A 26,182-nucleotide genomic window follows, 5' to 3' on the forward strand; every position below is an offset into this window, starting at 1 on the left:
CTATCTAGGTAGAAGTGGCCTCCTTTGCTTATCCCTGTTTTCTGTCTGCGTGTGTCTTTTCCTCTCCTACTCACAGTCATTATTTGTGGGGGGCTACCTATCCTTTGGGGATCTACTCTGAGGCAAGAGAGTTTTCCTATTTCCATCTTTAGGGATATTTAGTCCTTAGGCTGTGTCGAGGTGTCTAGGTCTGGTTAGGCACACCCCATGGCTACTTCTAGTTGCAATGATAGGATCAGGGTTTGGGGTCAGTAAAGTTACCACTGCTCCAGCGAAGGTCTTTTCATGCTGCTCCAAGGCCACCTGATCACAACACCCTTCATGACATGTGCCGTATATGTACGGCACATGTCGTGTTTTCTCGGTGTGCTAAAAAAATAAGCCCTCACCCAGATCAGTAAAAATGAAGACGCTACAGGTCTCGGAAAACACATTTTTTACCACTTAAATAAGAGAGAACCTACACATGTTTGTTATCTTTGAGCTCGTAATGACCTGGAGAATCATAATGGCAGGTCAGTTATAGCTAACATGATTAAAAAAAAAAATTGTGGAGTTGCACTTTTTTTTTTAAAGCAATTTCACCACACTTGGATTTTTTTCCCCTACTTCCAGTATATTACGTGGGGCAGCATGGTGGCGCAGTGGTTAGCACTGCAGCCTTGCAGCGCTGGAGTCCTGGGTTCAAACCCACCAAGGACAACATCTGCAAAGAGTTTGTATGTTCTCTCCGTGTTTGCGTGGGTTTCCTCCGGGTACTCCGGTTTCCTCCCACATTCCAAAGACATACTGATAGGGAATTTAGATTGTGAGCCCCGTCGGGGACAGCGATGATAATGTGTGTAAACTGTAAAGCGCTGCGGAATATGTTAGCGCTATATAAAAATTTATTATTATTATTACATTATAAAGTAAAACCAATGGTGTCGTTCAGAAGTACGACTCGTCCCGCAAAAAATAAGCCCTCACATGGCCATATTGATGGAAAAATCAAAAAGTTATGGCTCTGGGAAAAAAAAAGAAGAGCAAAAAACAGAAAAGCAAAAACGGAAAATGTTCCGAGGGTGAAGGGGCCAAAATGTTTCAAAAGAAAATTGGCACCAAAAAGCCTTGTAAAAAGGTAAAAAAAAAACATGCAAAAAATATAAGACACATTTTGTTATTTTTTAACATTAATATTTGTTGGAAAAAAAAAAAATCTTTGGGCCCCAGAACATAGATATACACAGCAGGGACGGCACAGATGCGGCTGCAACAAAAGAGTGATTTTTGGTACTTACCGTAAAATCTCTTTCTTGGAGCCTTCATTGGGGGACACAGGACAACCATGGGTGTATGCTGCTGCTACTAGGAGGCTGACACTATGCAAAAAAAAAAGAAAAGGCATAGCTCCTCCCTGGCAGTATACACCCACCGACAGGCACCAAGCACCTCAGTTAGTGCAAAAAGCAGTAGGAGAAGCGACAGAACTCATAATAGTAAAAGTACCAACTCAACTAGGGCCTCCAGGCCCCAACACGGTACCGGAACAAACAAGTAGGGAGGGTGCTGTGTCCCCCAATGAAGGCTCCAAGAAAGAGATTTTACGGTAAGTACCAAAAATCCCTCTTTCTTTATCGCTTCATTGGGGACACAGGACAACCATGGGACGTCCAAAAGCAGTCCCGGAAAAGGGTGGGTAGAAAGGAAATGAGAAAAGGTCTCAGGTCAGCCGGTGTGCGACCGCCGCCTGCAGTACCTTCCTACCAAGACCAGCCTCGGACGAGGCTTGGGTATGAACCCGATAGAACCTCATAAACGTGTGCAAAGATGACCAGGTTGCGGCCTTGCAAACTTGCAAGGTGGAGGCCTGGTGGCAAACAGCCCAAGAAGCTCCAACAGCTCTGGTGGAGTGAGCTCGCACCCCCGGAGGAGGACGTGCCTCATGAACACGGTACGATTCTGAAATTGCTGAGCGAATCCAGCACGAGATAGTGGATTTAGACGCTTGAAGGCCCTTCCGACGACCCTCGGAAACGACAAGGAGAGAATCGGATTGACGGAAAGGAGCGGTTCTAGAAAGATATACCCAAATGGCCCTGACCACGTCAAGCTTGTGAAGGGACTTCTCCAAAGCATGAGCCAGAGAAGGGCAAAATGATGGAAGGACAATGTCCTCGTTGATGTAGAAAGCCGAGACCACCTTGGGAAGGAATTCGGGAACCGGTCTAAGAACGACCTTATCCTGATGAAGAATCAGGAAGGGGGAACGGTATGACAGGGCTGCCAACTCTGAGACCCTCCTGATAGATGTAATGGCAATGAGGAAGGCGACCTTCCAAGAGAGAAGGGAAAAGGGCACGTCCTGAAGAGGCTCAAAGGGAGCAGCCTGAAGAGCACCAAGGACCAGATTTAGGTCCCAAGGGAGGACGGAAAGGAGGGGCGATATGCGCAACTCCCTGTAGAAAAGTCCGAACCTGGTGAATGGAGGAAAGGTCACTCTGGAAGAGGATCGAGAGAGCGGACACTTGTCCCTTGAGTGTGCTGAGGGAGAAGCCCGAATCGAGACCAGACTGGAGGAAACCGAGAAGCTCCGCAAGAGAAAAGGACATAGGAAAAACTTCATTAGTTTCACACCACCGGAAGAACGCTTTCCAGTACCTATGGTAGATACGGGAAGATGCCAGTTTTCTGGCTCTGATCATGGTCTGTATGACCTGGGGAGAGAGACCAGAGTACTTCAAGACTGCGGCCTCAACAGCCATGCCATTAAACTCAGCGACTGAGAACTCTGGTGGTAGAGAGGTCCCTGCGAGAGGAGGTCTGGCCGATCCGGGATTCTCCAAGGAGTGTCCGCGAGTATGTTTACGAGCTCAGCGTACCACAGCCGCCTTGGCCAGTCCGGCGCTATCAGTATGACTGGAATCCCTTCCAACTTGATCTTCTATACCACCCTTGGAATCAAGGGGAGGGGTGGGAACAGGTAGGGAAACTGGGACCATGGAATTACCAGAGAATCGTGACCGACGGCAAGAGGGTCCCGGGATCTGGCGACAAACTGAGGGACTTTGTGGTTCATCCAGGACGCCATAAGGTCGACGTCTGGCGTACCCCAGCAAAGGCAAATTTGATCGAAGACTGCGGGGTGGAGAGACCACTCGCCCGCTGCTAGGCCCTGGCGACTGAGAAAGTCGGCTGCCCAATTTTCGACCCCGGGGATATGAACAGCTGATATGGCCGGAACGTGGCGTTCCGCCCACCGAAGAATCTTTGCCGCTTCTGCCAGTACTTCGCCGCTGCGAGTCTCACCCTGGTGGTTTAAGTACGCCATGGCCGTGGCATTGTCCGACTGGATGCAGACGGGAAGATTTGTCAGAAGAGACTGCCAGTGGATTAGCGCAAGGAAGATTGCCCTGAACTCCAGAAGATTGATGGGAAGGAGAGCTTCCTGGGTGGTCCAACGGCCCTGAGCCGTGTGCTGTCGGAAGACTGCTCCCCACCCAAGAAGGCTGGCATTGGTGGTGATGACCTGCCACTGAAGGGGAAGAAATGATCTTCCTCTCAGGAGAGAGGAGGACAGCGTCCACCAGGTTAGGGACTGAAGGACCTGGAGGGGAAGGTCCAAAGACCTCTTCCAGGTGGATAGGAGGAATAGCTGGAGGGGGCAGGTGTGGAACTGGGCGTAAGGAACAGCCTCCATGGAGGCCACCATCTTTCCCAGGACTCCCATGCAGAACCGAAGCGACTGGGGAGCTGGGCGTTTGAGAAGGCAGACCGCCTTGAGGAGCACTGAGAACTTGTCCTCTGGGAGGAAGACCCGAGCTAAGTTCGTGTCGAATACCATGCCCAGGAAGGACAGTCATTGGGACGGAATCAGGGAGGACTTGGTCCAGTTGATAATCCAGCCGAGACGGGTCAGGGTGTCCAGAGAGACCTGGAGACTGTGAGCACAGTCTAGAGGAGAGGACTCCTTAATCAACAGATCATCCAAGTAGGGGATAACGAGGATCCCCCTGGAACGGAGGAGAGCCATGACCGCCGCCATGATTTTGGTGAAGACCCTGGGGGCAGACGCTAAACCGAAAGGGAGAGCCGTGAATTGGTAGTGATTGTCTTTGATTGCAAACCGAAGGAATCTCTGATGCCGTACACAGATGGGAACTTGAAGGTACACATCTTGAATGTCGACCGAGCAGAGACACTCCCCGGGTTCCATGGCGGCGATCACTGACCGCAGGGATCCCATTCTGAAGTGGCGAGGTTGGACGTGGCGGTTCAGAAGCTTCAAATCCAGGATAGGGCGAAGAGACCCATCCTTCTTTGGGACTACAAAAAGGTTCGAGTAGAACCCGGAAAAACGTTCTTCTGAAGGAACGGGAACTACGACTCCGGCGGCGACCAGAGACGTTACGGCTTGAAGCAAGCCGGGTAAATGGGACGGTTGCTTTGGGGGACGAGAGAGAAAGAAGCGATTTTCCAGGAGGGTAGAAAATTCGATCTTGTACCCAGAGGTAATAATCTCTCTGACCCAGGCGTCTTTGATCACTGACAGCCACGTGTCTTTGAAGAGAAGAAGCCTGCCTCCCACCCTGGAAGGACTCCCAGGTGGGGGCAACCCGTCACTTGGAATGGTATCTGTTGGAACGAGGTCCGGAAGACCTGGGAGGTGGCACCCTGGATCTCCACATGGGAGCTGGCTTGTAAGAGGGTTTTCTACGTTCACCCGTGGTAGCGGGTCGCTGTTGTTGCGATGAGGAATCTGAGGCTGCAAACAGATGAAAGGGGTGAAATGTTCGAGGACCCTTTGGGTTAAAGAAGCGTTTTGGCTTGGACTGGGGGCGAGAGGTACTCTTGCCCCCAGTCGCGCCTGAGATAATTTGATCCAGACGAGCACCAAAAAGCCTGGAACCTTGAAACGCCAAGAGACTTTTTGGAAGTAGCATCTGCATTCCATGCTTTGAGCCAAAGAATGCGGTGAATAGCGACAATGTTGCTGCTTGCCCTGGCCGAACAGGCTGCTGCATCTAGGGAGGCAGTGAGAAGGTATTTCCCTGTGTGGTTTATCTGGTCTGCGAGGTCAGCCAGTTCGGTAGGGGAGGCCGAAGCCAAAATGCCCCGATGGAGGATCTTGGCCCAGGCAGAGATGGCCTTAGCCACCCAGGTGGAAGCAAAGCTGGGACAGAGGGAAGCACCCGTTGCCTCGAAAGCTGACTTGGCCAGTGCCTCAATTTGTCTGTCCGATGCGTCCTTAAGCGACGCGCCGCCCGGTAAGGAGAGAACCGTCTTGGAAGAAAGATGGGAGATCGGCGGATCGACCTTGGGAGACTCAACCCACTTGGAGAGTAGATCGGCACTAAAGAGATAGAGCACGTCCAGATGTTTTCTACCCGAAAAACGTTTTTCAGGATGTTCCCAGTGTTTAGACAGGGTAGACTCAAACTCATCATGGGTAGGAAAGGAGCGAGAGGGACGCTTCACCCGCTTAAAAGAGACAGAGGAATCTTGGGGGGAAACCTCGTCTTGTTTTAGTTTGAGGGTTTGCGAGATAGCCGAAATAAGACTATCTACGACAGCCTGCATGCTAGAAGCCTGGTCTGAATCGGAGTCAGAACCGGACTGGGAATCCACATCAGACCCAATGTCCTCCTCCGAAGAGGGGAATTGGGAGGAGGAGAGCAGTTTGAGCACTGTGGAGGGACCCGGAGAACCAGACGAAGAACCAGACAGAGACCTCTTTCTAGAACGGCTGGCTGATTTGTCTCCCTGTGGTTCAGGGTCAGGTGGGGCCGACTCGCCATGGGAGACGGTCGGAGCACTGGTGGCTGAAGGAAGCTGTGGAAGACGTTCAAGCGCCTGGACCAGGGACTGAGATACCTTAGTCAAATCAGAGACCGACTGCGAGATAGCAAGGGCCCACTCAGGGGGAGGGGGAGCGCCCCCATCCCGAGAGTCAGAAGCTTCCTGCGGGGCAGACATGGCAGGAGGACTGCAGGACTGGCAGAGAGGCGAAAATTGGCCTACTGACCACTTTATCTTACAACGAGCACAGGCATAGTGAGTTATGGTAGGTTTGGTAGGGAAGGCTCCAGAAGAGTTGGACATAAGGATATTCTGCAGTACTATTCTACAGAAAAGACTAAGGGGCCTACAGTGGTATGGATAATACCGAGGGAGGGGCCAATATAGCATCGCAATCCTACCGCACTGCAGAGCAGAGTTTTCTGTGTCCCCCAACGCATGATGTCTCCTGTGCACGGAGCTGCTGAGGCAGGAAGTGCCAGCGGTGAAGAAGGTGCTGTGCTGTGAGGAATAAGCCAAGGCTCCTGACAGGGCCGCACCGAAAGGGAAGGGCGTGCCCGAGATGTAAGAGCCATCCTGAGTGGAGGAGGAAAAGAGCGCCGAAAAAGCACCCCTGAGGAGGGAAGCCAAAACGTTAATAAAAACAACAAAACCTGTAAAGGAATCAAGATTAGCAGCGGATCTGAAGATTCAGGTCCGCCTCCTACAGACACTAAGCACAAACTGAGGTGCTTGGTGCCTGTCGGTGGGTGTATACTGCCAGGGAGAAGCTACACCTTTTCCTTTTTTTGCATAGTGTCAGCCTCCTAGCAGCAGAATACACCCATGGTTGTCCTGTGTCCCCCAATGAAGCGATAAAGAAAACCCTGACAGTTTAACCACTTGCTGCTATGATAAGCAAACAAGGCATCGAAGAAGGTGTGAGTTCGGCTGAATGCCCCTCCGCCCCCAAGTACTCGATAGAATGGGGTGGCCTAGTTACTACGATATTTACATGCCAAATAATGGTGTCTGGGCCTGCAATATAGGAAGGTCTATTAGGCCTGGCCAGAGGCAGCGTCCAATAGGACAACACCTTCTTGTTTAATATGTTTGGCCCCGATTATAATAAACCTATACTCCCCTCCCATGCTCGCGCCGTTCCCGCGGTTTCTGCACTCCCTCTCCCAGGGGTTTTCGTATGGTATTATGACACGTGATGGCCGACACCAATCAGCACTGTGGTCTCTGTCTCCGCCTCCAGACAAATGGATCATGAAGAGGAAGTCCAGTTTTTCACGATTTGTCCAAAAGCAGGGACAGCGACGCCAGCGCTGATTGGGGACATTTCACAACACAACATGGGAGTCCCGGGAGAACTAGTGCCGACAATGCGGGAAAGGTGCCGTCATTGGAGGACTCTTATTTTATTGAGGCTCAGCGAGGGGTATGAGAAGAAGTTGGCCAAGCAGTGGACAACTTATTTAGTGTTTTACAGGAGTTAAATGTCTTTGGGCAAGTGATCTCACACCACCAATACATACATAGTAATGGCCAGCATCAAATTAAGGTCTATTTTTCTATGTCCTAGTAATATAGGGAACAATTAAACAACAGAATATAACTCCAATTAAATCAAACGTCTGTGATGTCAAACTGTCCACTTAGGAAGCAACACTGACAATCAATTTCACATGTGTAACAACCCTTCTGGCATCACTGCATGGCCTCCCATCCCCTACCTGCATTACACTCAAACTCACTTCTCTGGACCTTGTTGTGACTTCTCTCTGCTGCCAGCTCCATGCTGTGTGCCTCATGTCTGCTGCTTGCTCTGTGCATGCTCTGTCTGTGTGCATAGGGGGTGGCGCCGGTAACTCCTGAGTCTTATTGAGACTGTGTGCACCTTGCTAAGGTGTACCCCGGCCAATTGCCATGAGGCATCCTGTATTTAAGACATCCCCCACCCATTGGTGGGGGCCTGTGCAACTTACTCCCTCAGTTAGTTCTTTGCTGCTGAGGTGCCAGGCCCTGTCTCTGTTACTCTTATGTCCGCCACCCAGGGGGGTGTTGTACGTGTCCTGTGTTTGCCATCCAGTGGGGCTTCGTACCCTGGCCTATGTCTGCCACCCAGAGGGCGCCGTACCCTGGCTTGTGTCCATGTCTCTCTGCCTTTTCCTGTTCCTGGCCTTGTCTTAGCTTAGTCCTGTTCCTGTGTCTGTTTATATTCCTGCCTTGGTTTCCTTTCCCTGCTGTGCGTACTCTGTGTCTTGCTTTGCTCTGCTTTTGGCTCTGCTCTCTGCGACCTTGCTTTGCTCCTTGCTCTGCATTCTGTGACCTTGCTCTGCACTGTATCTTGCTCTGCACTCTGACTTTGCTCTGCTCTCAGCTCTGCACTCTATGGCTTTGCTCTCAGCTCTGCACTCTGTAGCTTTGCTCTGCGGGTCCGCTCAACTCTTGCTCTGCGGCTCCGCTCCTTGCGGTTCTACATCTCTTGCTCTTGGCTCCACCTCCTGAGTTTTGGCACTTGGCTCTGCCTCCTGCTCTTGGCTATGCCTCCTGCGTTTCTACACGTGGCTCCGCCTCCTGCATTTCTGCACGTGGCTCCGTCTCCTGCTCTTGGCTCTGCCTCCTTCATTTTTGCACTTGGCTCCTCCTCCTGGCTCCGCCTCCTGCATCTCTGTTCTTGGCTCTAGCTCCTGTGCTTTCGTTCTGCATCCGATCTTGCGGTCTTTCTCTACCTATTCTTAAGTCCTCCTGTCTGAACAGGTTCTTACCTGTTTTACATACCTGCCTGCAGACCGGTCCCTACCGGTTCTTCCAGTGTACCAGCCTTGTCCGCCTGTCCAGCCAGCCGTGCCCACCTCCCAGTGTCTCTGTAGTACCTGTCTGCCAGAGAGCCAGCCGTACCAGCCTGCCTACCAGAGAGCTAGCCGTGCCCGCCTGCCTGTGTCTCTGTTGTACCAGTCTGCCTGCCTGTATCCTAGCCGTGCCCGCCTGTCTGCCAGAGTGCCAGCTGTGCCTCTTGCCTGTCTATGTTCCGTTCCCTGGTGGGATCAGCAGCCACAGCCAGACACCACCCTGGAGTGGTACCTGGTAGCTTCCTGCCGCATAAGCCTGACCTCACCATCAGAGGCTCCAGCGAATATCAAGGAAGCTACTTAGTTATGCCCCTTCCCGGGTAGTCTGGTCTGTGGTCCAGTGGGGCCACACGCCCGCACCAACCAGTCTAGGGCGCGAGCGTGACAACATGCTGTTGTGCAAATGGAATAGACAACAGATGGAAATTATTGGCAATTATTAACACACACTCAAAGGAGTGCTTTCTGGCTGATGTTTTGGTCACTTTTGAATGTTGATTGTGCTTTCACACTCGTGGTAGCATGACACGGACTCTACAACCCACACAAGTGGCGCCGGTTGTGCAGCTCATCCAGGATGGCACATCAATGCAAGCTATGGCAAAAAGGTTTGCTGTGTCTGTCAGCGTAGTGTCCAGAGGCTGGAGGCGCTACCAGGAGACAGACCAGAACACCAGGAGATATGGATGGGGCCATATGAGGGCAACAACCCAGCAGCAGGACCACTACCTCAGCCTTTGTGCAAGGAGGAACAGGAGCACTGTCAGAGCCCTGCAAATTGACCTCCAACAGGCCACAAATGTGCATGTGTCTGCACAAACAGTTAGAGACCGACTCCATGAGGATGGTCTAAGTGCTTGACGTTCACAAATAGGGGTTGTGCTCACAGCCCAACACCGTGCAGGATGCTTGGCATTTGCCACAGAACACCAGGATTGGCAAATTCGCCACTGGCACCTTGTGCTCTTCACAGATGAAAGCAGGTTCACACTCAGCACATGTGACAGACGTGACAAAGTCTGCAGATGCCGTGGAGAGTGATCTGCTGCCTGCAACATCCATCAGCATTACCGGTTTGGCAGTGGGTCAGTAATGGTGTTGGATGGCATTTCTTTGGAGGGCCGCACAGCCCTCCATGTGCATGCTAGAGGTAGCCTGACTGCCATTAGGTACCGAGATGAGATCCTCAGACCCCTTGTGAGACCATATGCTGGTGCGGTTGGCCCTGGGTTCCTCCTAATGCAGGACAATGCCAGACCTCATGTGGCTGGAGTGTGTCAGCAGTTCCTGCAAGATGAAGGCATTGAAGCTATGGACTGGTCCGTCCCTTCCCCAGTCCTGAATCCGATTGAACACATCTGGGACATCATGTCTCGCACCATCCACCAATGTCACGTTGCACCACAGACTGTCCAGGAGTTGGCGGACGCTTTAGTCTAGGTCTGGGAGGAGATGCCTCAGGAGACCATCCGCTGCCTCATCAGGAGCATGACCAGGCGTTGTAGGGAGGTTATACAGGCACGTGGAGGCCACACACACTACTGAACATCATTCCCTTATCTTGAGGCATTTCCACTGAAGTTGAACCAGCCTGTAACTTAATTTTCCACTTTGATTTTGAGCATAATTCCAACTCCAGACCTCCGTGGGATATTAGTTGTGATTTACATTGATAATTTTTAGGCTTTATTGTTCTCAACACATTCCACTATGTAATGAATAAAGATTTACAACTGGAATATTTCATTCAGTGATATCTACGATGTGAAATTTTAGTGTTCCCTTTATTTTTTTTTGAGCAGTGTATATGGAGGCCTATGAGGAGTGAATTATATTGTATAGATGACTATGGGGATTGCATTATACTGTATGGAGGCCCATGGGGAGTGTATTATACTATACAGAGGCCTATGATAAGTGCAGTATACTATATGGAGGACTATGGGGTGCATTATACTATATGGGGGATATTTAGGGGGGTCATAATACAGTGAGGGGGCCAGTGTGGGGGGCTATCATACAGTGTTAGGGCCATAAAACTGCTATTAAGGGATCAATATACAGCATCATAGAACTCTGTAGATAAGCCCTGAAAGGCGGTGGCCGCATCTCATATCAGCCAAACCTGGTGATAGGTTCCCTTTAAGTTGGCCCATTTTGTTATGGGGCACTCTGTTTATTGTGAGTGTCACAGGGGCACACAGATCATTATTACCTTCTAGGGAGAAGATGGCATATTCTAGAGGTTTGTTTTACCATCTAGAGTGCACACAATAGGCGCAGTAATAGGGAATATTATGGCAGAAGCAGCAGCTCAGTACTGGGGTATCGGCAGGATTAGGAGGTTCTTCGGGTTGGGAATAGATGGGGACGGGGCTGGAAATGTGAGAAGTCAGATGTGTCTGTGCTGTAATCTCTGCAGTCCTGGCTGGAGACGTCATGTCAGTCTGGGCCAGATGGAAAAGACGGGAGAAGTTAGGCCGGAGTCACATTACTGTATAACACGGCAGAGGGCTATGGGGTAAAACCTCACACAGCACTCGGCCCCATGTTACTCTAGGGAGCAGCTCAGATCTGAGATTAGCAGTGACCCTCGGCTCAATCACACTCATACAAGTCTACGGGAGTCACCCGAGTGCAATGCGATATACACCGACAACAGAGGAGAAGCAGAAAATACAGCTGAGCTCCGATCCGGTCAGAGTACGGAGCACTGACACAGATCACAGCCGAGCAGGAGCTGAGGACATCAGCATCTCACATCTGATGCCATACACTGGTGTGACTCCAGCTTGAGGGGGGCGCCACCATAGTGTAATCAGTTACCTGGATATGGGGACACTCAGAAGGTTCTCCCTGATCCAAACCCACTAGATGCCCCCAGTAATGGGGAATCTCCAGAACATCCCTTCACCTGCAGAGCCGCAACTCCACAGAGAATTATGGAGCCTCCAGTACCGACCTCCACCTGCAGAGCCGCACTCCACAGAGAATAATGGAGCCTCCAGCACCGACCTCCACCCGCAGAGCCGCACTCCACATAGAGAATAATGGAGCCTCCAGCACCGACCTCCACCCGCAGAGCCGCACTCCACATAGAGAATAATGGAGCCTCCAGCACCGACCTCCACCAGCAGAGCCGCACTCCACATAGAGAATAATGAAGCCTCCAGCACCGACCTCCACCCGCAGAGCCGCACTCCACATAGAGAATAATGGAGCCTCCAGCACCGACCTCCACCCGCAGAGCCGCACTCCACATAGAGAATAATGGAATCTCCAGCACCGACCTCCACCTGCAGAGCCGCACTCCACATAGAGAATAATGGACCCTCCAGCACCTACCTCCACCCACAGAGCCGCACTCCACATAGAGAATAATGGGGCCTCCAGCACCGACCTCCACCCACAGAGCCGCACTCCACATATATGGCTGCTCTGTGCGCACAGGACCTGTGATGAGGTCCCAGGGGGGGAGGAGTCAGGGGTCACATGATCAGGGGCCTTAGTGTATGCAGGACTCTGCTGTGCTGGTTGTCATGGTGCTGGATGAGGGGAAGTTTATGTGTGGGGTCAGGAGGGGTTTACAGTGTGGATGTAGCAGAGCTGCTTGTGTACATGGGGTGTATGGAGCCGAGCCACGTGTGTACGAAGCAGAGCCGTGGGTATACAGAGCGGAGCGGTGTGTTTACAGGGTGTACAGAGCGGAGCCGTGTGTGTTGAAGGTGTACCGATCAGACCCGTGTGTGTACGAGGTGTACGGAGCGGAGCCGTGTGTGTTGAAGGTGTACCGATCAGACCCGTGTGTGTACGAGGTGTACGGAGCAGAGCCGTGTGTGTGCGAGGTGTACGGAGTGGAGCCGTGTGTATACGAGGTGTACGGAGCAGAGCCGTGTGTGTGCGAGGTGTACGAAGCCGAGCCGTATGCGTACAAGGTGTGCGGAGCCGTGTGTGTACAAGGTGTACGGAACCGAGCTGGGTGTGTTTGGAGCGGAGCCGTGTGTGACACGGCACAGATGGCGACAGCCCTGGCACACTCTGCAAACCCGTTTTCTACAGCAGTGCTCCAGGTGCGCCGAACGTCTGTGGAGAAAATCCAATCTACTCGAAGATTTCATCCATTACTGTATAAGTTTATTCTTAAAACATACAACTCTGCCCTTCACCTCTCCAAACAAACCTATTTCAACACCCTCATCACCTCACTGTTCAATAACCCTAAACGTCTCTTTGACATTTTTCATTCCCAACTCAATCCAAAAGTGCAGGCCCCAACCACGGATTTGGGTGTTAGCTCTGTAATCTCTGTTATTCATGTTATTGCATCCTGTAACATGCTGTAATGTGCCAAGTACTGATGCACTGTTATTTCCTTTGTAGTTTTTACCTGATCATCCATAATATTGAATATCTCACAATATTATCTACTATTGTTGTTCATCGTTCACCATCTCAATAAATATAGACTTAAAAACCTATTAATTCTGTTTACTGAGTGTAACAACTCTGCTGGCATCATGGCATGGCCTCTCATCTCTCACACTATCTTACCCACTGCTCCAGGCCATGATGTGGTTTCTGTTTCTTGCCAGCTCCATATTCAGTGCCTCTGCTCTCTGCATGCCTCCTGGTTGTGTGCATAGGGGGGCGGCGCCTGAACTCTCTGGTTCTTATAGGAATCAGGTGCACCTGTCTAATCTGTTCCTGACCAATTACCAAGAGGCCTCCAGAATTTAGTGCAGCTCCACCCAGTGGACTGGGCCTGTGCAATGTGTTAGCGAAGTTTGTGCTTAGCTTCTGAGTTTGCCAGGCCTTGCTCTGTGTTACTCCCTCTCTAGAGGCTTTTCTCCTTGCCTTGATCTTGTTTTCTGCCCTTCAGGAGGCAGAATATCCTGGTCCCTGTGTCTTTGTTCTTGTTTCTTGTCTTGTTCCATTTCCTTGTCTGAAGTTAGTCTTATCTCGGTCTCCTTGTCTGTGGCTTCCTTCCCTGTTGTGTCTTTCCTTGTGTTCTCAGTCTGCTTATGCTCCACACTCTGGCGGCTCTGCCTGCTCTGTACCTTTTGTGGCTTTACCTCTGCTCCACACTCCTGTGGTTCTGCTCCGTTCTATTCAGCTTAGCTTCTGCTGCTGCAGTAATCTATTTCTGCAGCTCCTCTCCGCATTCCTTGCGGTTCTGCTCTGCTTTGCTGCTGCAGAAACCTCTTGCTGCAGCTCCTCTCCACATTCCTTGCGGTTCTGCTCTGCTTAGCTTTAATTGCTACGCTTGCTGCTCTTCCGCTCCTATCTGCAGCCTTGCACTTCTCTTCCTGTGTGAACAGGTCCCAACCTGTTCCTTCATTCTCCTTTCCTTCTGGCTTGTTTCCGTACCTGCACCTCCAATGTGAACAGGTCCCTACCTGTTCCTTCATACTACATATCCATACCTGCACCTCCTGTGTGAACGGGCCCAAACCTGTTCCTTCATACTTCTTTCCTGTCTGCTTGTTTCCTTACCTGCACCTCCAGTGTGAATAGATCCCTACCTGTTCCTTCATACACCACACCAACCAGCCCTGTGTTCTCTGCCGTGCCTGCCAGCCCTGTGTTCTCTGCCGTGCCTGCCAGCCCTGTCTTCTCTGCCGTGACTGCCAGCCCTGTGTTCTCTGCCGTGACTGCCAGCCCTGTGTTCTCTGCCGTGCCTGCCAGCCCTGTGTTCTCTGCCGTGCCTGCCAGCCCTGTACTCTGTCGTGCCTGCTTGCCTACTCATCCAAGTTTGAGCAGTGCTCATCTGCCAGTCGCCCGCACCTGTCCTAGTGTTCCTGTCTCCCAAGTGGGATCAGCAGCCACAGCCAGACACCACCCTGGAGTAGCACCTGACAGCTGCCTGCTGCACAAGCCTGACCTCACCATCAGAGGCTCCAGCGAAAACCCAGGCAGCTGTTATAATCACGCCCCTTCCAGGGTAGTCTGGTTTGTGGCACAGTGAGCGTGACACTGAGGAAGTAGATGAAGGTTTATCTGTATGCTGGAATCCACACAGCATCATACGTGGAGGAAGGCAAAACACTGCTAATTCACTTGGATCTCTCTACAGCATTCAACACTGTGGATCACCAGCTCCCCCTCACTATGCTTAGCTACATCGTCTTCAAGGACACCGTTCTCTCCTGGTTCTCCTATCTCCCTGACCACTCCTTCACTGTACCTTTTGCTGGTTCCTCCTCTCATCTACCCCTTACTGTTGGGGTGCCTCAAAGATCAGTTCTAGGCCCCAAGGATCAGTCCTAGGCCCCCTTCTCTTTGTATACTGCCCCATTTCACAAAATCAGTAGATTTAGTTTCCAGTTCCATCTCTATGCTGATGACACCCAATTATACACTTCTCCTGATATCACGCCTGCCTTTTTAGCACACACCAGTGATTGTCTTACCGCTGTTTCCAGTAGGACCTTGCCAGAAGCCATAGGCAGTAAGGGACTACAACATCACCACGCTAATTGGAAGGCTTCTAACACCACCTGGTAAGAGGGACTCTGAACTTGCTTCCAAGCTGGCCAGACCCTGCCTGCACCTGTGATCTAGTGCCCTGGACTGTGGTTGCCTGAAGATTTCAGTAAACCAGGTAAATAGACTGCACACCTGTGTCCTCGGTTTCTTTATACACTATTCACCATCACCAGCTACACACCGGGAGCCCTGGGGACCTACTTCACCTGTGGGAAGTTATACCATCTTAGCTGCCATAACATCTCCCCACAGGACCCCTTTAAGCAGCATCAGTCCCCCTCTGACCGAACACCACAGTTGGCAGCACGAACACAAACTTGATTCCATTTCCCTTTACATGGGCGCCCAGGGCCACGGACCGGGTCGCCGCCATGACACATCCCCTTATGTACTGGACCCGATACCGAGTATCCCCACTGCCCGACTCACCAGATGAACATAAATAGTAAAAAATATAATATGTAGGTCTAGTATAAGCTGTCTGCAACCATAGCTATATATGTAGCAGACTGCAAGTTCTGTATCCCAAACAGTTACGCAACGTACATACAATAGACAAGTACAGGGCTGAAAACTGGGCCCATGTGTCCTAAGGAGCAAAGTGCAGCATGACACTAGGAATACCCACTCAATGCCCCACCATGTGCCGAGTTATTCGTGCCCACTCACCACCCTGCCATATGCTGAGTTATTAGTGCCCACTCACTGCCCAGCATGGGCTGCGTTATTAGTGTCCCACTCACCACCCTGCCCTGTGCTGAGTTACTCCCCAAATATTTATTTTATATATGAAACATATATACTAAAGCTCCAGGTAATCCACTCAGGCATGTGCTATCCACCATCTTACACTGTGTGCAGAATTATTAGGCAAGTTGTATTTTAGAGGATTATTTTTATTATTGATCAACAACTATGTTCTCAATCAACCCAAAAGACTCAAATATCAAAGCTTAATATTTTTGGAAGTTGGAGTGTTTTTTTTTTTAGATTTGGCTATCTTAGGAGGATATCTGTTTGTGCAGGTAACTATTACTGTGCAGAATTATTAGGCAACTTAATAAAAACCAAATATATTCCCATCTCACTTATTTTCACAAGGTAAGTCAATATAACTGCACAAAATTTAGAACTAAACATTTCTGACATGCAAAAACAAAACCCTAAAAAATGGGTGACCAATATAGCCACCTTTCTTTATGATGACACTTAACAGCCTTCCATCCATAGATTCTGTCAGTTGTTTGATCTGTTTACGATCAACATGCAGCAGTTACCACAGCCTCCCAGACACTGTTCCGAGAGGTGTACTGTTTTCCCTCCCTGTAGATCTCACACTTTATGAGGGACCATAGGTTCTCTATGGGGTTCAGATCAGGTGAACAAGGGGGCCATATTATGATTTTTAATTATTTGAGACCTTTACTGGCCAGCCACGCTGTGGAGTTGTTGGAGGCTGTGGAGATCAGACTGAACTAAAGGAATCCATCTTATCTTCTTCCTGAGAAATCTCGCTTACAACAAGATACATTTCTGCTGACTTGACATTTCCTTTTATGGAAGTAATCATGTGTGCATTCCTTCTTTCAATAGCAGCCTTTCATTCACCTTCCAGATGATGTAACTTTCTACTGATAAAGACTGGTATAGATTGTTTATGTAAGAGATAGTGAAATATGAGCGCTTGTGCGCATGTCTGTAAAAGAATAATTCTTTTCTATATAAAGGGAGGGCAAAGCCCAGAGAGAGAGATGTGCTCCTGGGCTTCCCCTGTACATGATCACACAATACCTTGTTTGCGTGTCATTTACTTAGGATCCCTACCTCTAGTAAGCCAGGGACTGAGAAGGACTTAACATTTCTTTGGCGCACCGAACAGGGACCCGAGATGAGAGTATTTGCTCGAGATTCACCTGCAGATACGGACAATGGAGATCTGGGATAATGGACGGCAAATGAACTGAAAAACCTGGCCAGGTAAGAGACATTATTAGTTCTCTTTTATCTGCCTTGTATTATCCGAAAGATCTCTATGAGCCGTGTCACGCTGGGTTAGTCTAGTAGTGAGTAGATACCTATAAAACTCGGGTTACTATATTGTATAGATTTATGAGTCCTGTCCCTGGCAGTGTGTGAACAGTGTGAAGGTTGTGGTATGTTGTGAAAGAAGAGCAAAAGTGCGTAGAAAAATAAGCCGAAATAGTTGGGGTATAAGCCTTATACACGGAAGTCAGCCTAACTGGGTCATGTGGTTGCGTCCTTTCGGGGAGACCTCCGCCCATGCTTGACTCTCATTTAAGTGCTTAACCTCCTTCATTTCTGGATAAGGTTTGATAGAATGAGCCCAGGACGCGGGTCCATGAGCCTGGGACAAGTATGCTAACTGACACAGAAAGTTTTGTGATCTGTATGGTGTTGCTGGGTCTGTTTGCGTGCATAATAGCACTTAAGTACATTCTGCACATTAGAAAGAATGGAGCAGATCAGCCCTTCAATATTTTAGCTCCCTAGGAGAGAAGGCAACGAGACATCACCTAGGATAAGTGATTGTCCAAACGTCACCTGGGGTAGAAATAGCTAATATTGAAAAAAAAATAAAAAAGAAAAATGGGAAATAAACAGACAAAAACCGTCTTAGGACAAGTGGAAGCAGCAGATATCATACAGGAAAGATGTGGGAAGACAGTCAGAAGTCAGATTAGAAGGGTAAGAGAAAAATTGGGAATTTCAGAAGCACTTATGTTCAGTACAGAATGGGAAAAACTGAGTAAAGAACGAGGTGGAATTATCAAAGACAATGGGTGGGAAGAAATCATACACTGTATGATAGAGGTCTCAAAAACAGCTAAAGAGGAGAATTGGAAGTATGATCCAGACACTTCCAAATGGATTATGGGGAAGGGAAAAAGTTGTGACATAATCCCACCACCTTACCTAGATCCAAAAGCCCAATCATTTGTACCATCTGGAGGAGCAGAAGGAGGAAAACAATTTCCAGCCTTGTATCCCAATCTTGGTGGGGTAGGAGGATGGGTATGTTCACACTGTGGACAACAAAATCCAGATTGGAGAAATGATTGCCTAGTCTGTGGTACACCTAGACATGGCGCTGTACTTGCCCCTGTTAGGGTAGTACCAAGACCCTTTAGGGAACCTGGTGCTGACGGGGTAATGGGAACTAGATATCACCAGACCCGACAGTATTTTCCTTGGTCCCCTGCTGAAGGTATGTCCCTCCTGCATAATGCGCCTGATCCCACTCAATATCCCATCCGATTTGCACAATACATACAACAAATCATGCAGACTCATGCTGGGGTCTGGGCGGACGGGGAAGAATTATGTAGAATGAAAATGTCCCCCGGACTTTTTCAGGAATTATTGACACACCTACAGCCCAATAGACCAGTGGCAGAAGGGGGTGCCTTACAGACAGAAGCATCAGGTACCCAGTTCACAGAGGCATTAATAATTTTCATGAGAGAAAAACAGAGGGAAAGGGGATCTACGGGTGTGATTATGCAGAAATTTGGGCAAAGTATTGAAGAATATAGTCAAGAATTAGAAAATAGCTTTAGGGATGAAGGATTGGATTTGACTGATGCTTCAGTAAGGAGACTTTTTACAAAACAATTAATAGAGGGGCTAGATCCGAAAATCAGAGAAAAATTTAAATCCTCTACTCCAGATTGGAGAACAATTGAACAACCAAATATTGTGAAACAACGATGTTTAGGAATAGTCATGGATATGAGAGAGAATCGTAAGCCTGTTAGAATAGCACAAGCTAATACAGGAGGAAGAGTGAGACACAACTTTCCTTGCCACTACTGTAAAAAGCCAGGTCATTTCCAAAGAGAGTGCAGGAAGAAGTTGGCAGATATAAAGTCAGGCAAATTTGTTCCCAGAAATAACCCTCCCCAAACGGACAACCAGCAGAAATCTACCATCATAGATGGTCCCATACCAGATTCAGATTGACTCGATGTGTTACAAACTTCCCTACCAGCTAGAAGACCTATGATACAGGTGAATGTGGGGGGGAGAGAGATTCCATTTTTGATAGATACAGGTGCAACTTCCTCAATTTTGAATCAAGATTTTCTTCCGAATCCGGAAGATATTTCAGAACAAACAACTTTTGCTGAGGGTTATGATGGGGTAATTCGAACACTGCCATATACTGTGCCCCTAGAGGTCTCATTAGGACCTAAATGTTTTGCATCCAGATTTTTGTATGCCAGAGGTGCCCCAACATGTTTGTTAGGAACTGATGTCCTAAAGAAATTAGAAGCTAACATCAATTTTAGGGAAGATGGCACAGTTATACTGACTATCCCTGATGATGCAGAAACATTAGAACAATATGTTAGAATTCAGGCTTTTGAGGATTATGCTGAAGAAAAAGAGTACACCACAGATCTAGACCTCTCAATGGTCCCAGAAACACTGTGGGCACAGGGTGACACCGATGTGGGACTATTGCATATCTCTCCTGTAAAACTATCTGTGCAACCAGGAACTGTTCTCCCACAGCTCAGACAATACCCTGTGAGTGCCCAGCAGGAACTAGCGATTACAAAACAGATAGAGGGATATAAAGAGAAAGGAGTTTTGGTAGAGATACAATCACCTGCTAACACTCCTCTGTATCCAGTCAAAAAGAGAACTCTTGATAAGCGTTCTATGCCCAAATATCGTATGGTACATGATTTAAGAGAAATAAACAAAGTTCTAGATCCAATCACCCCAGTTGTACCCAATCCTCATACGTTACTATCACAGATACCAGCCAGTTCGCAAGTATTTACTGTAATAGATCTTTCAAATGCATTTTTCTCGGTTCCTTTACACCAAGATAGTTGGCATTTGTTTGCATTTACATTTAAGGGCAAACAGTTGGCGTGGACACGCCTTCCACAGGGAATGATACACTCCCCTACTCTTTATTCAAATGCCCTACAAACAGTCCTTCAGAGGTTTGAACCCGAACCACAGGTAGTAATTTTGCAGTATGTGGATGACCTACTACTTTGCTGCCCAGATCTAGAAACTGCAGAAAGGTCCACTGTGAGTTTACTATGTTTTTTAGAAAAAGAAGGGTGTAAAGTGAATAGACAAAAGCTACAAGTTTGTCAGACCAAAGTGGTCTTTCTAGGTCATTGCATTTCTCAAGGTAAAAAGCATCTTACACCACAAAGAACTGAAGCAATAAGACAGATGAATGAGCCTAGAAATCATAAACAGCTACGAGCATTTTTAGGAATAGTGTCTCATTGTAGACAATGGATTATACATGCCAGTCAACTAATGCAACCACTGTATGACTGTGTAAAAAGTGAACCTTATTTGTTGACAAAAGAAGGTCAGATTTCGTTCCAACAATTAAAAGATGCCCTTGTTTCAGCTCCAGCGTTAGGGCTACCAGACTACACCAAACCGTTTCAGCTTATGGCTGCAGAAGTTGATTCCCATGCTACAGGAGTTCTTACCCAGAAGCATGCAGGGAAACAAAGACCAATTGCATATCTTTCAGCAAGGTTAGATCCCGTAGCTAGAGCAGCGCCAACCTGTGTACGTGTAGTTGTTGCTGTCTCACTATTGTTGGACAAAGCATCAGAAATTGTCCTAGAGTATCCACTCACAGTTCAAACTACACATGATGTTTATGGGATATTAAACCAGGTCCAACCAAAACACATTTCCATGGCCAGACATTTGCGGCTACAGTGTTCTTTGTTGCTCCCCTCTACTATCACATTTGCTAGGCTTCAGACTCTCAATATAGCTACACTGCTACCTCTCGAGTCTGAAGGGGGGAATAAGGACACTGATCCACACGCAAATTTTTTCCCTACAGACACACATGATTGTACAGAGCTCATTTTACAAGAAACGGTAGGCTTACCCAATGTATCCGAAACACCACTTCAAAATCCAGATTTAGAGCTGTTTATAGATGGTAGTAGGTTTGCAGATGACACAGGTAACTTCCATACAGGGTATGCAGTTGTGTCAGAATCTGAAACTCTCAAAGCAGAACCACTTCCACCGAAACAGTCTGCACAAGAAGCAGAACTAACAGCATTGATTGAAGCTCTTAAAATAGCTGAGAACCAGACAGCTAATATATACACTGATTCTAGGTATGCACATGGTATTGTGTTTGATTTTGGAGTAATCTGGAGAGCTTGAGGTTACATGACAGCGTCAGGACAACCTGTAAAACATGCTTCTCTGATCAAACAGATCTTAGAGGCTGCACAAGAAACAAAAGAAGTAGCAGTAATCAAGGTAGCTGCACATGTGAGACTCGACACTAGGGAATCTAGGGGAAATGATAGGGCTGATAAAGCAGCCAAAGCAGCAGCTGTCAAACCCTTACAACAGGTTCATACTGTAAACCCCACAGAAAATACTGAAGATAGACTGAGACAAGCACAGGAAGATGCAGGAGAAGAGGAGAGGGACAGGTGGAAAAAGGAAGGGGCAGAAGAACAAGCGGGAATTTGGAAGAAAGATGGACTAATATGTCTACCTAGAGCCTGGTATCCGATTGTAGTTGGTGGACTGCACCACCCTACTCATGTGTCTGCAAATGCAATGACACTACTGGCAAAGCAAGTCTGGTTGGCTCCAGGTTTTGGCAACTATGCAAGAGACTATTGTGCTGCATGCGCTATATGCCTGACACATAATCCCGGACAGACAGCAAAGACCCCTATGAAGCACCACGTCCGACCTCTCTACCCGTTTCAGCGATTACAAATAGACTTTATCCAGCTGCCAAAAAGTAATGGGTATGAGTATGTGTTGGTATGTGTGGACATGTTCTCGGGGTGGCCAGAGGCCTATCCAGTTCGGAAGGCTTCAGCTAAAAACACTGCTGTAAAGCTAGTTGCCGAACTGATACCCCGTTACGGTCTCCCTGAAGTGATCGAGTCAGATAGGGGTACTCATTTCACTGGAGAAATATTTCAAAATGTACTGAAAATGTTGGGTGTTGAAAGTCAGTTACACACTCCGTACCATCCTCAAAGTTCTGGTAAGGTAGAACGCATGAATGGAACTTTAAAATTAAAAATACAGAAAGCCATGGCTGAAACAGGAAAGCATTGGACAGAATGCCTTCCACTGGCCCTTTACTCAATACGCAATACCCCAAGGGGTAAGACTAAACTGTCTCCATATGAAATTTTGTTTGGCAGGACTGCCAATTTAGGATGTTATTTTCCACAGCAACTTGTGTTAAATATTGAGTCATTGACTTCTTATGTGCAAAATCTTCAGAAACAATTAACTAAGGTGCATGCACAAGTTTTTGCTTCCCTTCCAGATCCTGACAACACAGAAGGAAGTCACAAGTTGGAACCAGGTGATCAAGTCTATGTAAAAAGACACACCAGAAAGGCTCTAGAACCAAGGTTTGACGGACCCTTCCAAGTCCTGTTGACAACACCTACATCAGTCAAGCTTGAAGGAAAGGCATCATGGATACATGCAAGCCATTGCAAGAAAAGCAGTATAAACTCATGATATTGATGTTAATAATGATAACCTCAACGGAGGCGTGGGATAGACTGAATTCTCTAGCCCCTTTGAACAATAGATTCGTACAACATCATAGAAAATTAGTGCATGACTTGTTAAACAATACACAAACCCTGACAGATTGTTGGATCTGTACCCATTCGCCGGTATCAGCCACAAGTATACCTTTTCTAGCAGTTCCCGTATTAGCAGAAGAAATATTCGCTTGGCCTAATTGTTCAGACAACCTGGCCAACAACCAAATTGGTAATGCTAGGCTGTGGAATACTACAATCGCCATACCAATTGTGGGATGGGTAGAATTTCCTTGGTGGCAGGGTAATCTCTCAGGGAGTAACACACATCTACAATATTTAGCATTTAGGGGAGGAAAATGGGTACCTAGAAATAAGACTGGATTAACTAATTTAGGACAGGTCCCCACAGAAAATCTACAGCTTAGTTTCAGTACAACCGTCCCCCCCTCTGATGCTTTCAAACCTGTAGTATTGGAAAGATACATACATAATAGAAAATGGAAACATTCTAAATTGTTCCCCCAAGGTGATGCAAACAGTTGTACAAGTAAGCTGGGGAACCTGGTTTGTAATAAATCCGATGAGTATATCAAAGGAATGCCTGTATGTGGGAATCCCGCAGCCGGGTACTGTAGCCCCTTGGGACAAAAAACCTCTTGGTGTATGCTTCAGAATGTATCTAGATTTGTGGACTTGGCTCACAGATTGGTATTGCAGCACTCAGCTCTATGGGATCTGCCTGAAGGTACATTTTGGATATGCGGAGAAGGAGCATATAAATGGCTTCCCGTAGGTATAAAGGGTACTTGTACATTAGGACGCCTAACCCCGGCTACATTCATAATTTCAAATAAACAAGTGAATATGCAAGCCGTGCCCAAGCACACACTGTATAAAAGAGCTGCAGATAACTCACCACGTCCCTCGGGGAGGCCACATATAGTACAAATGGGAATTCCTAACGAAATTGCTAGTACCATTTTTATTTATCCTATGTTAACACAGATGTGGGATAAATTAGTTAGAGCCACGGATTATCTAGATGATCAGATCTGGGATATATTGGATATACTAAACACTAGTATAGCTGTACAGAATCAGCTTATAATAGTCACTAACCAACATACCCTGGTATTGGATTACCTAACTGCCTCACAAGGGGGTATGTGTCAAATCATCGGACCCACCTGCTGTCATTATATAGACCCGAATAGTACTATGAGTATGACATTTAAATTAAAGGACGTACAACGACTCAGAGATCAGTATGACAAAGACAATGACCAGAATAAGGATAGCTGGTGGTCAGATACCTTTTCTTTTCTTAACCCAGCCAACTGGTTCAGAGGAATCGGTGGGTGGGTTGCTGGGATTATGCAGAGCATAATACATATAGTTATGATTATTGTAGTCATATACGTACTATTCCAGATTGTGCTCAAGAGTATCTCAGTATGCACAGATAAACTTTGTGTAATAGATGCAAGAGTATAAAGTTTTTTTTCCTTCTTCTCTTATGTTATCCTTTGCTAATACTGATTATTGCGCTTATTTTGCTATCCCTTTGTAATATCTGTACTTATTGCAAAACAAAGAAAAGGTTGCGAGAGTTAAACGGAAGAATTAATACTAGATTTGATTCTCTTATTGAATACAAGCATGTACATGTGTAATACCAAATAAAGGCTTTGTCTTTGGCCCTGTGGTAATAAAATAAATAAAAGAAAATGTCAAAGGGGGGAATTGTGGAGATCAGACTGAACTAAAGGAATCCATCTTATCTTCTTCCTGAGAAATCTCGCTTACAACAAGATACATTTCTGCTGACTTGACATTTCCTTTTATGGAAGTAATCATGTGTGCATTCCTTCTTTCAATAGCAGCCTTTCATTCACCTTCCAGATGATGTAACTTTCTACTGATAAAGACTGGTATAGATTGTTTATGTAAGAGATAGTGAAATATGAGCGCTTGTGCGCATGTCTGTAAAAGAATAATTCTTTTCTATATAAAGGGAGGGCAAAGCCCAGAGAGAGAGATGTGCTCCTGGGCTTCCCCTGTACATGATCACACAATACCTTGTTTGCGTGTCATTTACTTAGGATCCCTACCTCTAGTAAGCCAGGGACTGAGAAGGACTTAACAGAGGCATGTGATGGTGCATTGTCCAGCATGAAAATCATGTTTTTCTTGAACGATACCGACTTCTTCCTGTACCACTGCTTGAATAAGATGTCTTCCAGAAACTGGCAGTAGGTCTGGGATTTGATCTTCCCTCCATCCTCAACCCGAAAAGGTCCCACAAGTTCATCTTTAATGATACCAGCCCATACCAGTACCCCACCTCCACCTTGCTGGTGTCTGAGTTGGAGTGGAGCTCTCTGCCCTTTACTGATCCAGCCTCTGGCCCATCAAGAGTCACTCTCATTTCATCAGTCCATAAAACCTTTGAAAAGTCAGTCTTAAGATATTTCTTGGCCCAGTCTTGACATTTTATCTTATGTTTCTTGTTCAAAGGTGGTCCTTACCTTGGCCATGTCCCTGAGTATCGCACACCTTGTGCTTTTTGTTACTCCAGTAACATTGCAGCTCTGAAATATGGCATCTTGGCAGCTTCACGCTTGATTTTCCTCAATTCATGGGCAGTGTCAGTATTCCGGGTTTTCCAAGTCACCTTGTGAATGATTTTGCCCTTTGTTAAGATGGAGTTTGCTGTTTTTGTCTGCCTTACTTCCTGTTCGTTTGTTTAAAACCCGGGTCAGGTGTCGGCCTCTTTGCTGGAGTATTCTGCTTCCGTTTCTTCTTCAGCTCAGCTGTTTGTTCTACTGTGCTTCTACCCATGGCTCTGGACATTCTCTGCCTATGTAAGCTACACTCTCAGTCTGTTGGCTTTGGAACTTAACCCTTGGTTCATTCCTCCTGGTAAGAACTCTGTTTTTGAACTGTGTTTTGGAACTATGTTGCTGGACTGTTTTTGCTACTTAATCCTTCATTTACTCCCCCCCTGTGGGAGCTTCTGGAATTTACACCAGTATAATACTTTAATGTGAAATTGTTCTGCACTTACCCGTGTTTATGCCACAACTGAGATCAACTTGAGAACTTGTTTCTGGGCTTACCCGTGTTCATACCACACCTGGGATTAACCTGAGGACTTGTTCTGGACTTCCCTGTGTTTACTAGATACCTGGATTTGACTCTTTCTGCACCAACAGTGTTTTGGATCTGCATCACGTCACCTATCACACTCACCTTGCCGAGCACTCTGCCCTAAGAACTCTTCCGATTTGATGTATGTGGTTATCAGTATATTGTTTTGGGTGTTATTGCTGTGGTACAAACACACTTTTCCTATCGCCACGACAGCACCCACTATGAGAGGGGATCCACCCACCATCAGGACAGGAACCTACAGGTTAAAAAGGGGCAGTCCCCCTTGTCCTCCAGTTTGGGTTCCTGTCCGGACGGCAGGAGCCTGCAGGTCACCTTACTCGGGTCCACCAAGCCTCT

At 47.6% G+C, this 26,182-nt stretch overlaps 1 protein-coding gene across 1 annotated transcript in view; it reads right to left on the bottom strand.

Annotated features, from left to right (window-relative positions):
- LOC138663667 (zinc finger protein ZFP2-like) overlaps positions 1 to 11,873 on the bottom strand; it is a 33,390-nt gene extending 21,517 nt beyond the window's left edge. Inside the window, exon 1 of the mRNA XM_069749952.1 lies at positions 11,581 to 11,873. Coding sequence (XP_069606053.1) covers positions 11,581 to 11,825 — 245 coding nt within the window. The 5' untranslated portion in view covers positions 11,826 to 11,873. The remainder of the gene's footprint in view (positions 1 to 11,580) is intronic.
- Positions 11,874 to 26,182: the final 14,309 nt, after the last annotated feature.

Source organism: Ranitomeya imitator, chromosome 2 (assembly GCF_032444005.1).
Source record: "Ranitomeya imitator isolate aRanImi1 chromosome 2, aRanImi1.pri, whole genome shotgun sequence".
Classification (NCBI taxonomy): domain Eukaryota; kingdom Metazoa; phylum Chordata; class Amphibia; order Anura; family Dendrobatidae; genus Ranitomeya; species Ranitomeya imitator.